At 37.2% G+C, this 12,067-nt stretch overlaps 1 protein-coding gene across 2 annotated transcripts in view; it reads left to right on the top strand.

Annotated features, from left to right (window-relative positions):
• The window catches only part of LOC129876414 (ion channel DMI1-like), a 28,394-nt gene extending 20,582 nt beyond the window's left edge, over window positions 1-7,812 (top strand). Inside the window, exons 9-12 of one of the 2 annotated variants that reach the window (XM_055951853.1) lie at window positions 6,033-6,227; window positions 6,659-6,751; window positions 6,832-7,098; window positions 7,330-7,812. In XM_055951853.1, coding sequence (XP_055807828.1) covers window positions 6,033-6,227; window positions 6,659-6,751; window positions 6,832-7,098; window positions 7,330-7,548 — 774 coding nt within the window. In that variant the 3' untranslated portion in view covers window positions 7,549-7,812. Of the gene's footprint in view, window positions 1-6,032; window positions 6,228-6,658; window positions 6,752-6,831; window positions 7,099-7,329 lie in introns of those variants that run through there. The other variant, XM_055951854.1, reaches the window with a different exon arrangement.
• Window positions 7,813-12,067: the final 4,255 nt, after the last annotated feature.

The following is a 12,067-nucleotide window of genomic DNA, read 5'->3' as shown; positions in this document are numbered from 1 at the left end:
AAGGTATAAAATTCAACACACATAATACTATGTTTGGTTGGAAAATTAGAAAATTACATAACTAATACATGGATAAGTTATGAGTCAATTTATGTATTATTTTATGCGGGGTAGAAGATGGAATAAGTTATATCTGAATAACTAATACCTGAATAAAAATACAAATTGACAAATTTACCTTTCACTTTCAATCAAATATACTCCACATCATTTTAGAAAACATTCAAAACAATCGTGCCTAAACTCACACAACACATTTGTCTGCGGAAAATAAGCCATAGTTGTCGACATCATCATAGCATTATCAGCAACCTCACCACCAACATAGCTACTACTAGCAGTGTCCGAATCTCTAACATTATTACTCCTTTCTCCATTCTCATTGCCAAACTCATCCAAAGGTGCTGATGATTGTGACAACCTCGACGCCATCAAATCCCCCAATGCCATTCAAATTAGGGGTGTGCAAAAACCAAACCGACTAATAAACTGAACCAAAAAAAGTGTTATTTGTTTATTTCTATTGGGTCATTGGGATAATAGTTATTTAATGGTTTTATAAAAAAATTATTGACTTATGGCTCTTTATTGGTTTTTTAATATTGGGTTATTGGGTAAACCGATAACCCATTAAGACTATAATAATTTACTATAATTTTTACTCATACATAAATATCAAAGTATCAAACAGAAGATATTAATATAATCATTATATGACACTATTTCACTATTCACACTATATTTGCCTTTAGGCTTTAGTATTACTTTAGGTTCACAATGTCAAAATTTAAAGAACTAAGAACGACAACGGCTACAGTTTGCACAAAAACGACAAGGGTTAGGCAACGGCTAAGGTTGTGAATTGTGAGTATACACAACTAAGAATGTCTGATTTACTTGTTTTGCTGTATGCCTGTATCGCGTCAAATTGTTAGAGAAGTCGTATATTTATTTTGAAATCATTTTCTTATTGGTTAAATCGAAAAAATCGAACCATTAAAGACCAAATATCGAAAATCAATAACAAATATATTATTGGTTTGGTTATCAGTTTAACGTATTTAAATACCGAAAAGCGATAAAACGAAGCGATAATACTTAAAATCAAACTGAACCAACTGATACACACCCCTAATTCAAATTGCAATAATTGAAGTTGTAAATTTTCCTAACCTTGCCCTAATCGAACATATTTTGGAGTGAAACTCATAACCCAGATCGACCCATATACCAAAGCCTCTAAATATATTTTTATCTGATAATTCACAATAAAGATCAAGGTTTCAGTAGTGATAGTAGTGATGGTAAATGGAGATTGAAAAGAGATCAGATTCAATTTTTAACATAACAAACCAATACCCAAAGAGTTTATTAAGCCCTGCATAACTTAATCCTGCATAACTAAATCATGCATAAATAAATCCTGCATAACTAAACTCTGCATAACTAAATCCTGAATTATTAATACCTTCATAACTAATACATGTATTACTAATACCTGCATAACTCTAACTAGCAACCAAACAACCCCTGAGAGATTGTTATACATGAATTAGATTCTCATAAGTTGAGCACGCAAGGGTGTGGCCTAGTGGTTAAGAGTCATGAAGTCTCAGGTTCAGATCCCAGTAGAGACAGAAAAACACTAGGTAATTCTTCCATCTGTCCTAACCTTGGTGGAAAGAGTTACCTGATACTTGTTACTAGTGAGAGGTGACAAGTATCTCGTGGAATTAGTCAAGGTGTGCAAAAGCTATCTCGTACACCACAGTCATAAAATAAAAGATTCTCATGAATTGATATCTTGTTTTATCACTTAGAGGTCGTTTGGTAGGGTGTATTAGAATAGTGCTAAATATGGTTTATTCGTAATAGTGGCATTAGTAATGCTTATGTTAGTTACAATGAGATTATTTCTTATGCATTGTTTGATTTGATATATTAAAAATAACATGCATTGCATAATTTCTAAAAAAATATTTGTTTACAAAAATATCATCCACAAATATGGTGGAAAGGATGTGGAAAAAGGTTTTTAGGGACAATTGTTTCTTTAATCATGCTAATGCATGCATTAAACCCTTTGCAATACTAATGCCATGGATTTCGATGTATTAGTTATACATACCTTAATACCAAACAGAGTCAAGCATTAGTTATGCATATGTTGAAAAGGTGTACCAAACAAGCATTGTTTTTTCCTAATGCACTCTACCAAATGGCCCCTTAATAGCTTAATATTTGCATTGCTAATACAAGTATTCTTATTTCACATTCTATCCCACAACAATAACATTAACATATCCTGTGTAATCCCACAAGTCGGGTCTGGGAGGGTAGTGTGTATGCAGACCTTATCCCTACATGATAGAGAGATTATTTCTGATGGACCCTTAGCGCAAGTGAAAGCATTGCAATGCAGTTCAAAAAAATAAATAAACAAGAGTGAAGAAGACAAGACAAAATGCTAAAGAAAGTGTGACAAAACATACTAAAAATGGAACATTCATTACCACAAAATAATTCAATAATGGAAGTGCTAGAAATAGTAAATAGTAACAGAAATATAATACAAGAAACTCCTAGAGTAATACGACTTCTATTATGAAAGACTAAGCAAAACAACTCTTAACTACTTAACAAACCATCCACCCTAATCTGTGATTTCCATAATCTTCTATCTATGGTCACATCCTCAATGAGATGTGTTTATTCACCTCTCTCCAATACTTCTTCGACCTACCTTTGCCTTTCTTATAACCATTCATAGCCAGCCTTTCACACCTTCACACTGGTGCATTCTTGCATCTCCTCTTCACATGCCTGAATCATCTAAGCCTTGCTTCCCGCATTTTATCTACTATTGAGACCACTCCTACCTTGTCCCTAGTATCTTTTTCTCTAATCTTTTTTCAACATCCTCATTTTCACAACTTTCAACTTTTGAATGTTGTAGTTCTTGACTGGCCAACATTACGTTCCATACAACATAGCCTGTCTAGCCATCATTGTAGAACCTGTCTTTAAATTTTTGTGGTACCTTCTTATCACATAAGATTTCGGATGCGAGCCTCCATTTCATCCACCTTGCACCAATACAATATGTGATGTCCTCGTCAATTTCCCCATTACTTTCGATAATAGACCTCAGATGCTTGAGACTTCCTTTGTTATGGATGACTTGTTAATCAAGCCTCACCTCCACAATATCGTCATGATTTATGTCACTGAATTTGCATTCTAATTATTCTATCTTGGTTCTGCTTAACCTGAACCCTTTATACTTTAGGGTTTGTTGCCAAATCTCTAGCTTAGAGTTACCTCTACTGCGAGCCTCATCAATCAGAACTATGTCATCTGCAAATAACATACACCATGGCACTTCACCTTGTTTTCCCGAGTCAATTCATTCATCACCAATGTAAATAAAAATGGGCTAAGAGTTGATCGCTAGGGAAACCCATCACAATTGGGAAAATGCTCGAGTCCGACTATTTTCCTTACTCGGGTCTTGCCTCCATTGTACATGTCCTTACTCGCTCTAGTGTACACCATAGGAACACCTGTAGCCTCTAGGAACCTCCATAGATACTCCCTCAAAACTTTGTCGTTAGCTTTTTCTAGGTTGATGAATACCATTTGAAGGTCCCTCTTCCTTTGCCTATAGTGCTCCACCACCCTCTCCCAAACCTTCATAATGTGGCTTAGCAGTTTGATATCACTATAGTTGTTGGAATTCAGAATGTCACTCTTGTTCTTGTACAATGGGACCATCGTACTCCTCTAGTCTTCTGGCATCTTTGCCATCCCAAAAATGATATTAAACAACTCAAGCAACCATTCCATACCTGCCCTGTCTGCGTTTTTCCAAAATATCTTCAAAATCTCATCTAACTAGGTCACTCTCCCCTGCGCATCCTACGAATAACACCCTTAACCTCCTTAACCTCCTTAACATGTATACACCTATGATACCCGAAAGAGCAATGCCTCTCAGAATGTTCCAAATCCCTCCGCACAATGGCTCTCTCTCCCTCTTAGTTCAAGAGTTTATGGAAGTATGACCGCCATCTCCATCTAATAAGTGCCTTCTCCACCAACACTTTGTCGTCTCCGTCCTTTATGCACTTCACTTGGTTTGGTCTCGGGCTTTCCTCTCTCTCACCTTTGCTAGTCTACAGAACTTCTTATCTTTGCCTTTGTATTCAAGCTCTACATAAAAGCATTCAAAAGTTGCTATTTTTGCCATCGTAACCGCTAACTTTGTCTCCTTCGTCGCCATCTTATTCATTTTCTTATTTATTTGCTTCTTCTCATTCTTACGCTTCACCAACTTCACGTACACCATCTTCTTTGCTTTCACTTTCCCTTGGAAGTCCCCATTCCACCACCAATCCCTTTAATGCTGACCAAAGTTACATCTCGAGACTTCCAACACCTTTCTAGCTGCTATCCTAATGCAACTAGTAGTCCTATCCCACATACCATACACATCCTCACTCCTCTTCCATGCCCTTTTAACCAACAACTTTTCCCCCATCTCCTCGACACTGGTCATGGTCAAACCTACCCCATTTGATCCTTGGCCATCAATTTATGAATCTCTTCTTCCTCGTCCTATTGATATCTAAATCCATCACCAGGAGCTTATATTGAGTTGTGAGATTCTCACTCGGGATAACTTTGTAGTTTTTACAAAGACCTCTGTCATCCTTCCTAATAATCATGCAATCTAAGCCACCGCACTACAAAATGTTATCAGATGCCCCTCCTTAGGGAAACTCTAATTGACTACCATCAACCCAAAAGCTTTTGCGAAATAAAAGTGCAACTCCTCCGCCATTTCTATCCTCGAAACTAAAATCCCCATGCACATCGTCATAACCCCTCGGGTTGACCCGTTGGGTCCGTTAAAATCTCCTCCTACAAAAAGCCTCTCCATGCGCGGTAATACCTTTTGCCACCTTTTCCAAATCCTCCCAAAAGAACCTCTTGTCCTCCTTGTCCAAGCCCACTTGTGGCGCGTAAGCGCTAATAGTATTCCAATTGAACCTTCCAATGACTAGCTTAACCGTTGTCATCCTATCATTGATCTCCTAACTTCTACCACTTGCTCCTTTAGCTCCCTATCTACCATTGTGCCCATTCCATTTCTATTCCTCGCACCTCCTGAGTACAACAACCTGTACCCATCCACATCTCAAGCCTTAGTTCCTACTCATTTCATTTTTTGGACACAAGCAATATTAATCCTCCTCTTCTTGATAATCTTCATTCGCTCTATGGACTTCCCCATTATTTAAGTGTGCTTAAGCCCTAAAGCGAGGCTGAAAACGTTGAGCGCTTCGCCTTGCTTAATATGCGTTTTAGTGTCGCCATCAAGGTTCTAAGACATGCTTTTCCTTGCCTATGAGTCTCTTATGAAGAGGCGACACTAAACAATTGATATTTCACCTTATCATAAATTTCTCAATTTATTTGTTCATATATTTTTATTTCATCATTCTCCCCCGAGGCTGATTAATTAGGTTAAGGAAAATCTGAGGCGATCCTATTAAAGAGAGAGCATTAACCTTATAATTACTAGTCTCTTCCTTTTTTTTGTTATTTTTATTCCCAGTTACTGTTAATGTGATCTTTAAAAATCTCTGCATTGCAATTTTTGTGTTCGAAGCTTTTTAAGAATGAAATACACTTGTGTCAATCCTAAAATGTTGAATATTTTCTTCTGTAACTGCTAAATTACTAGAATAATTAATTAGTAGTTTAATTGCAGGAAGAGTCTTTGTTTAAATTTAAATTTCGTTAGATTAGTCTAGTTGATATAATTTAGGTTTTTGAATTTTGTTCTGCAAATTTGTTTTCAAGTTGACTATATATAAGTCCTCTATGCTTAACAAAATTATTGAGAAACATTTTCAGTTTTTCTTCCAACCTATTTTTGCTGTACCATCTTTTCAGAAACCAACAAAAACAGTGAGAATATATACCATTCATGTGTTTTAGAGGCTTCTCCACGTCTTGTTTGTTAGGTACTGGAGGCATTATTGGCTCCAGGGTCTGAATTGTGGATGTTTAATGAGGTGCCCGAGAAAGATAGAGAAAAAAAGTTGACTGATGGGGGTCTTGATATATCAGGACTGGAGAACATAAAACTTGTCCATCATGTGGGAAATGCAGTGATTAGGCGTCATTTAGAGGGTCTTCCTCTGGAGACCTTTGATTCGGTAAGTTCAAGTTGTGCTCATACTTTGAGATCTTTAATACTCTCCTAAAAGCAAAACTGAAAATGAATGAAGGTCATTTCTCAATAAGGTTGGAAGAAAGCCATGGTCATGTTTGTTTGCACGGAAGATGCTTATTTATTTTAATGTTCCCCGGGCAAAAGTAATGATTTCTGGATTTGCTGTAGCATAGCGCTAGGTAGCTGGTGAATCCTTTTGGTAATTTTGCACACTTTTGAATTCAGGCAAAATATTTGGCTGTCTTGCTACTAAGGATCTGAAATGCAGTGAGCTAGTTGCTCTTGATTTTCCTTAGTGTAGAAAAAGCAAAGATGAGAATCATTATGATTTAAAACTGTATACCAAAGGATAGTATTTTGGCTCGTCAATTCATATTTTTGTTGATGCACCGTTTACTAACTCTAAGAGAATAGATTCTGATTCTTGCAGATGAATCTGTCGAAGACTCCATTGTTCATTCTGATTCGCGGTCTCTTGCCACCCTCCTTCTCATCCGAGATATCCAGGTCATTGTTGCTAACTTTCGATTGAGGCATATAAACTAAGCTTTTCACTGTAGTACTTGCTGAATTGTTATTTAATGCAGTCGAAGCGTCTTCCTAATAAAGATTCTAGGTTTGTTCCTCTACGGCATTCGGTGTTTTCTCAGAGCTCCTGGATTCGTGAAATGCAGCAGGCTTCAGACAGATCAATAATAATAAGTGAGATATTGGACTCTAGGACAAGAAATCTTGTGTCAGTCTCTAGGATAAGTGATTACGTGCTGTCAAATGAACTGGTGAGCATGGCACTTGCAATGGTAGCAGAAGACAAACAGATTAATCGTGTGCTAGAAGAATTGTTTGCGGAAGAGGTATTAGTTTTTCCTTATTAACTTATATACTGAGTGCATGCTTTAATACTGTGATGGATTTCACATGTATTAACCCTTTGAAGTGAGTGATAAGCTTAATTGAATAAAAAACACGTTGTTGTTGATGCTACAACTGTCAAGCTCTTTGTTTACGGAGTTTACATTAGTTCAGTTTGATGTTTTGACCGACTCTAGATGAGTTTAATCTGACAACATTTATATGAAATACAGGGAAATGAATTATGCATCAAGCCAGCCGAGTTCTATCTGTATGACCAGGAAGAATTGTGCTTCTATGATATCATGAGAAGGGGTCGTCAAAGACGGGAGATAGTGATTGGATACCGCATTGCAGTTGCAGAACGTGCTGTGATTAACCCAGCAGGCAAATCAAAGCAAAGAAAGTGGTCCCTTGATGATGTTTTTGTGGTTATATCCTCGGGTGACTGAAAACCTTCTTTATATCATCACAAATTCGATCAGACATCTCTCCAGACAAGCAGCACTCACTAGAAAAGAGGCAAATGAGGTACCTAGCTCTAACTTCAACCAGCAGAGTAGAAAATAATAGGAAGAAAGAGGTAAGAGCTGGTCCACATAGTGGGAAAGGAGGGGACAGCTGTTAATTTCGTTTTTTATCTTGTACATATTGCAATACATAGGAAATGAATGAAATTTTTCCATCATTACGGAATTAGTTTTTTGTTTCTTTGGCATCGTCTCTTGGAGCAGTTGAGTTATCAAATAATGCTTTCATTTATAAACTTTTTATAAATCACATACACATTATCAAATAAAGCTTGCATTTATAAACTTTTTATAAATCACATACACATTATCAAATAAAGCTTGCATTTATAAAATAAAGAAAAAAAATCAGGTTCCTTAAAATAGTGAATGTAAATCTTATTTAGCAAACAAAGAAGAGATAACTACATTACATTATTGTTCATTAAGTTACATTACATAATTTAGCCAAAGTAATTTAATGCTTACCTAAATGACTCAATTCCATGTCTTCCTCTATAATGAAATTTCACTATTGCTAACAATAGATTCTTATTAATTATTTGTAGACAAACCCACATCAAAGACACTTTATTTTTGCTATCAGTTTGGTGTCCTTTCACTTCTTTAACATGATTGTGTGAGAATTACCTTTCACACTATAAATACTTGTTTGAAACATCATTGAAGTTATAGTTCATCATCATTCATTACTTTCACGAGTCATTCATGAGTTTTGATAATCACTCATAAACATTCATTGAAATCCTTTGAAATTCATGATCAAAAATCTTGGAAATCATAATTGAAAATAACATATAGCATAGGTCATTGAAATTCAACTTGAAATCGTGCAATATAGTGTAAATTATGTATAATTTGATCAATAATCATAAGATAAATCATAATTAAGAAGACTTAATGCAATTTCATGAAACTAGGCTTTAGAAGAATAATTTATAAAGAGAATTTGCGAAGAACCTTGGGATTCCATGGGTGAAAAGGGCCCATGGATGAGTTCCCACATACCCTAGACTTAAGAAGCCCTAATTTGATCTTTAATTGGAGACTTGACTTTGATTTCTCTTGAATTTGCTTGAGGATAAGAAGACCCTTGAGAGAGAGTTTTAGAGAGAAGATATTGGGATTTGGGTGTCAGGGTGAGAATGAGAGAATTCAAAGTGCTTAGGGTAGTTAATAGGATAGAATAAACCTCCAAAAACCATCCACACTCATTAATGACTTAATATGAAAAAGACCAAAACACCCCTTAACTGAAATGGGCACCTGCATGGAAGGGCCACCACGAACCATGATTCTCACCATGGGTCGTGGTGCCCACAACAGGTCGTGGTCCCCATCGTAATCCTCACTCTACCCAAGAGTCTTAGGGGGCTGAGTTCACGAAAGGGATTACGGTCCTTGGGGTCCACCATGAGTTATGAACCTTCACCCAACTTCCAAATTCTCCAGGGCTGGACCACTATAAGACCCTAGAAATGTGAAAAGTCCTAAACCAAGGAAACAAAGGATGAATTATCAGAAAGTGTAGAAAATTGGCACTATGAGCTAACCACAGAAGCCATCACGGGCCGTGGTAAGCATCACAGACCGTGATGAGCAACCATGGAGGACCACGGGCCGTGGTGAGCATCACGGACCGTGAAGCCCTCCATGTTGACCCCTCCCCAAGAATCTCAAGTATCTTCCCAAGGCAGGGTCCACGGACGACCACCACGAATCGTGGAACCCTCCACGGATCGTGGTGTGTCCTCGTGGTAGACACCCTACAAGTTCACCTGCAGGACATACACCACGACCATCTTTCATGGCCCTTAATGCCCTTCACGGACCGTGAAGAGGTCTTGTGGTGAAAATTCAGAGACTTTCCAAATATTTTTCCAAGTCCCTTACCACGGGACCCCAACACGGACCGTGGTGGGCACCACGGACCGTGAAGGGTCCCTGTGAAACCCATTCCGATTAGATTTTAAAAGGGGCATTTTAGTCTTTTCCTATATTTTAATTCTAAATGTTGTCGTTTTGAGGTTGAATCCTTCTATCTAAAGAACCTATAACCTCTAAAACCCTCATTCTCCATACTTAGACTCAATACACTCAAATCCCCTTCTCCCAAACTCTCCTAAGAATTTCAAGGCAAGGTTAGGGTTTTCATTACAAGGCATTCATGTCTCCTTTCTTCTTCAAGTTTCCATAGGGATTTTTTGTTCCCAAGGTATGTGAGTTTCCATCCATGGGTCCTTCTACCCATGGAGCCCAAAAGTTCTTCTCAACTTGATATTTCAATTCTAATGATGAATCTTCATGGGCTTTTATATAATGACTCTAAATGCATAGATTATGATGTATTTTAAGTTTATTTACCTATATTGATGTATTTAGACTCTCAATTGCATGAATACAATGATTTGCTAAAGTGCCTATATGAAGGCTTGAAAGAGGTTTTAATTATGAATGGTGGGTTGTTTTGAGATGTTCTAAATTGATGTATTTCATCACTCTCATACATGCAAGAACTCTTTAAAATGCATTTGAAGGTTTTATGAAAAGAACCCACCTAGTTTTTCTCATGATTTAAGTAAAGTTGAAATGAAGTTTTCGGACTCCAAATGAATGATATGAGGCAAATATTTATGTAAAGGGAGTCTTATGAAATGATTGATTGATGAAAGGGCTTCTTAAGCTAAAGTAATGTTTCAATGTGAAAGGATAATTCTCGCATTTAATCAAATGAAATGTTTTAATGAGCTATTCCACCGAATGATAATTTAATGTTAAAGTTATATAATGCTAATGTTATTACGATATCTAAATGTTATTTCGTGGGATTGACCTAGCACCGAATGTAGCATGTAGATGGGGACTTGACGTAAGGGGTCCTTAAGTAAAGTCTCATATTGCATTAACTATGCGCCAACATAAGGGCCCTTGTCGGCCATTTTAGGCTAGTGGATCCAGGATTACCCATTAAAGTTAAAGTTAAAGAAATATTTAAAGTTGACGGAGTTATACCCAGCAAGTAGTCTCCCCGTGCCAACATAGGGGGTTATGTTGGATTCCATGTAATAGTTCTGATGGTCTTAAATGTCCGTTATGGTCATCTTCCCACAAAATGAAGGTTTTAAGGTTTCATATGATCTTTTCTCATGCATGCTTTCACTTGCGCATATTGTTTATAAATGTCTTGATGTTCTTCATTATATAGCATGCTCACATACTTAGTACATTTTATGTGTTAACACATACTTTTGCCTACACGATATCACCATGTAGGGACTAGCGTCGCTCCACACTCTCCTCCCCGTTGTTAAGTTTGATCGTTGAAGGCTACCACTTTTGGTGAGTTCCCATGATTCGGGAACAACACCCCTATTTCCCTTCTAGCTTATGCTATGTCTAATCATTGAATTTCCTTTTTGTACTTGCTCTTTTATTATGAGGGTGAGCTAGGGTCATGTCTTAGCCCCCACCATGTTTTTAAAGTAGAAGGTATGTTTGGACAAATGGATGATGTTTCAAATGATTTGACTCTTATTGAAATGTGAAATCCCTTAGTCCCAATATCCTTTAATGTTTTTGCTAGATTTATTTATCATTACCGATGAAAAGCCTAATGAAATGCTAAGAGGCTTGGATGAGGTAACTCCAGATGCTTCATTTACCGTATCACGTCAAGGCCCTAGGCTTGGGTTGTGGAAACCACGCTGCCTCTTCATAGATCATGGTCCTCTTTACGGCCCGTGAAGTTTACCTGGTGCCGAAAAGCTGTAATTTCCATGGTTCCCCCTTTTAAACTTCGTTTTTTATCTTCCCAACTTCTGGGGTCTTATAATATCTTCCCTTTAGGAACATTCCTCCTCGAATGGGATTCAAACTTAGCATGAATGGAATGGGATCAAGACATAGTAACCCAACATGAGTGTGAAACATACTGAAAATGCATAAAAGCATGAAATATTTAATGTCAAGCTAAAACATGACTTTAAAAGTCATTTCATGTACATGAATGCATATGAAGACATAAGAATGAATGAAATTCATGGTTTTGGATGGAGTTAATCATGAAGGAACTCAATACCTCAACTAGGAACGAAAAGAAAAAGACAAGGATATCGCGACATCATATCAACTTTGGCTTCCCATGTAGCACTTTCAACCTCTTGGCTCCTCCATAAGACCTTAACTAAAGCAATTTCCTTGTTCCTCAATCTTCTAACTAGCCTCTCTAGGATCTCAATCGGAACCTCTACGTATGATAGACCCTCTTTCACACCAATGTTGTCCACAGGCACAAGTGAGCTAGGATCACCAACAAACTTCCTTAACAAGGACACATGGAACACCAGATGAACTGATGCCAACTCAGATGAGAAAATCTAACTCATATGCCACCTGTCAATCCACCTCAAACTTGATATGGACTTATATAGTGGGGACTAAG

Source organism: Solanum dulcamara, chromosome 12 (genome assembly GCF_947179165.1).
Source record: "Solanum dulcamara chromosome 12, daSolDulc1.2, whole genome shotgun sequence".
In the NCBI taxonomy this organism is placed as follows: domain Eukaryota; kingdom Viridiplantae; phylum Streptophyta; class Magnoliopsida; order Solanales; family Solanaceae; genus Solanum; species Solanum dulcamara.
Note: the sequence above shows the minus strand (reverse complement) of the source record. Positions and strands in the feature narration are given on the sequence as shown.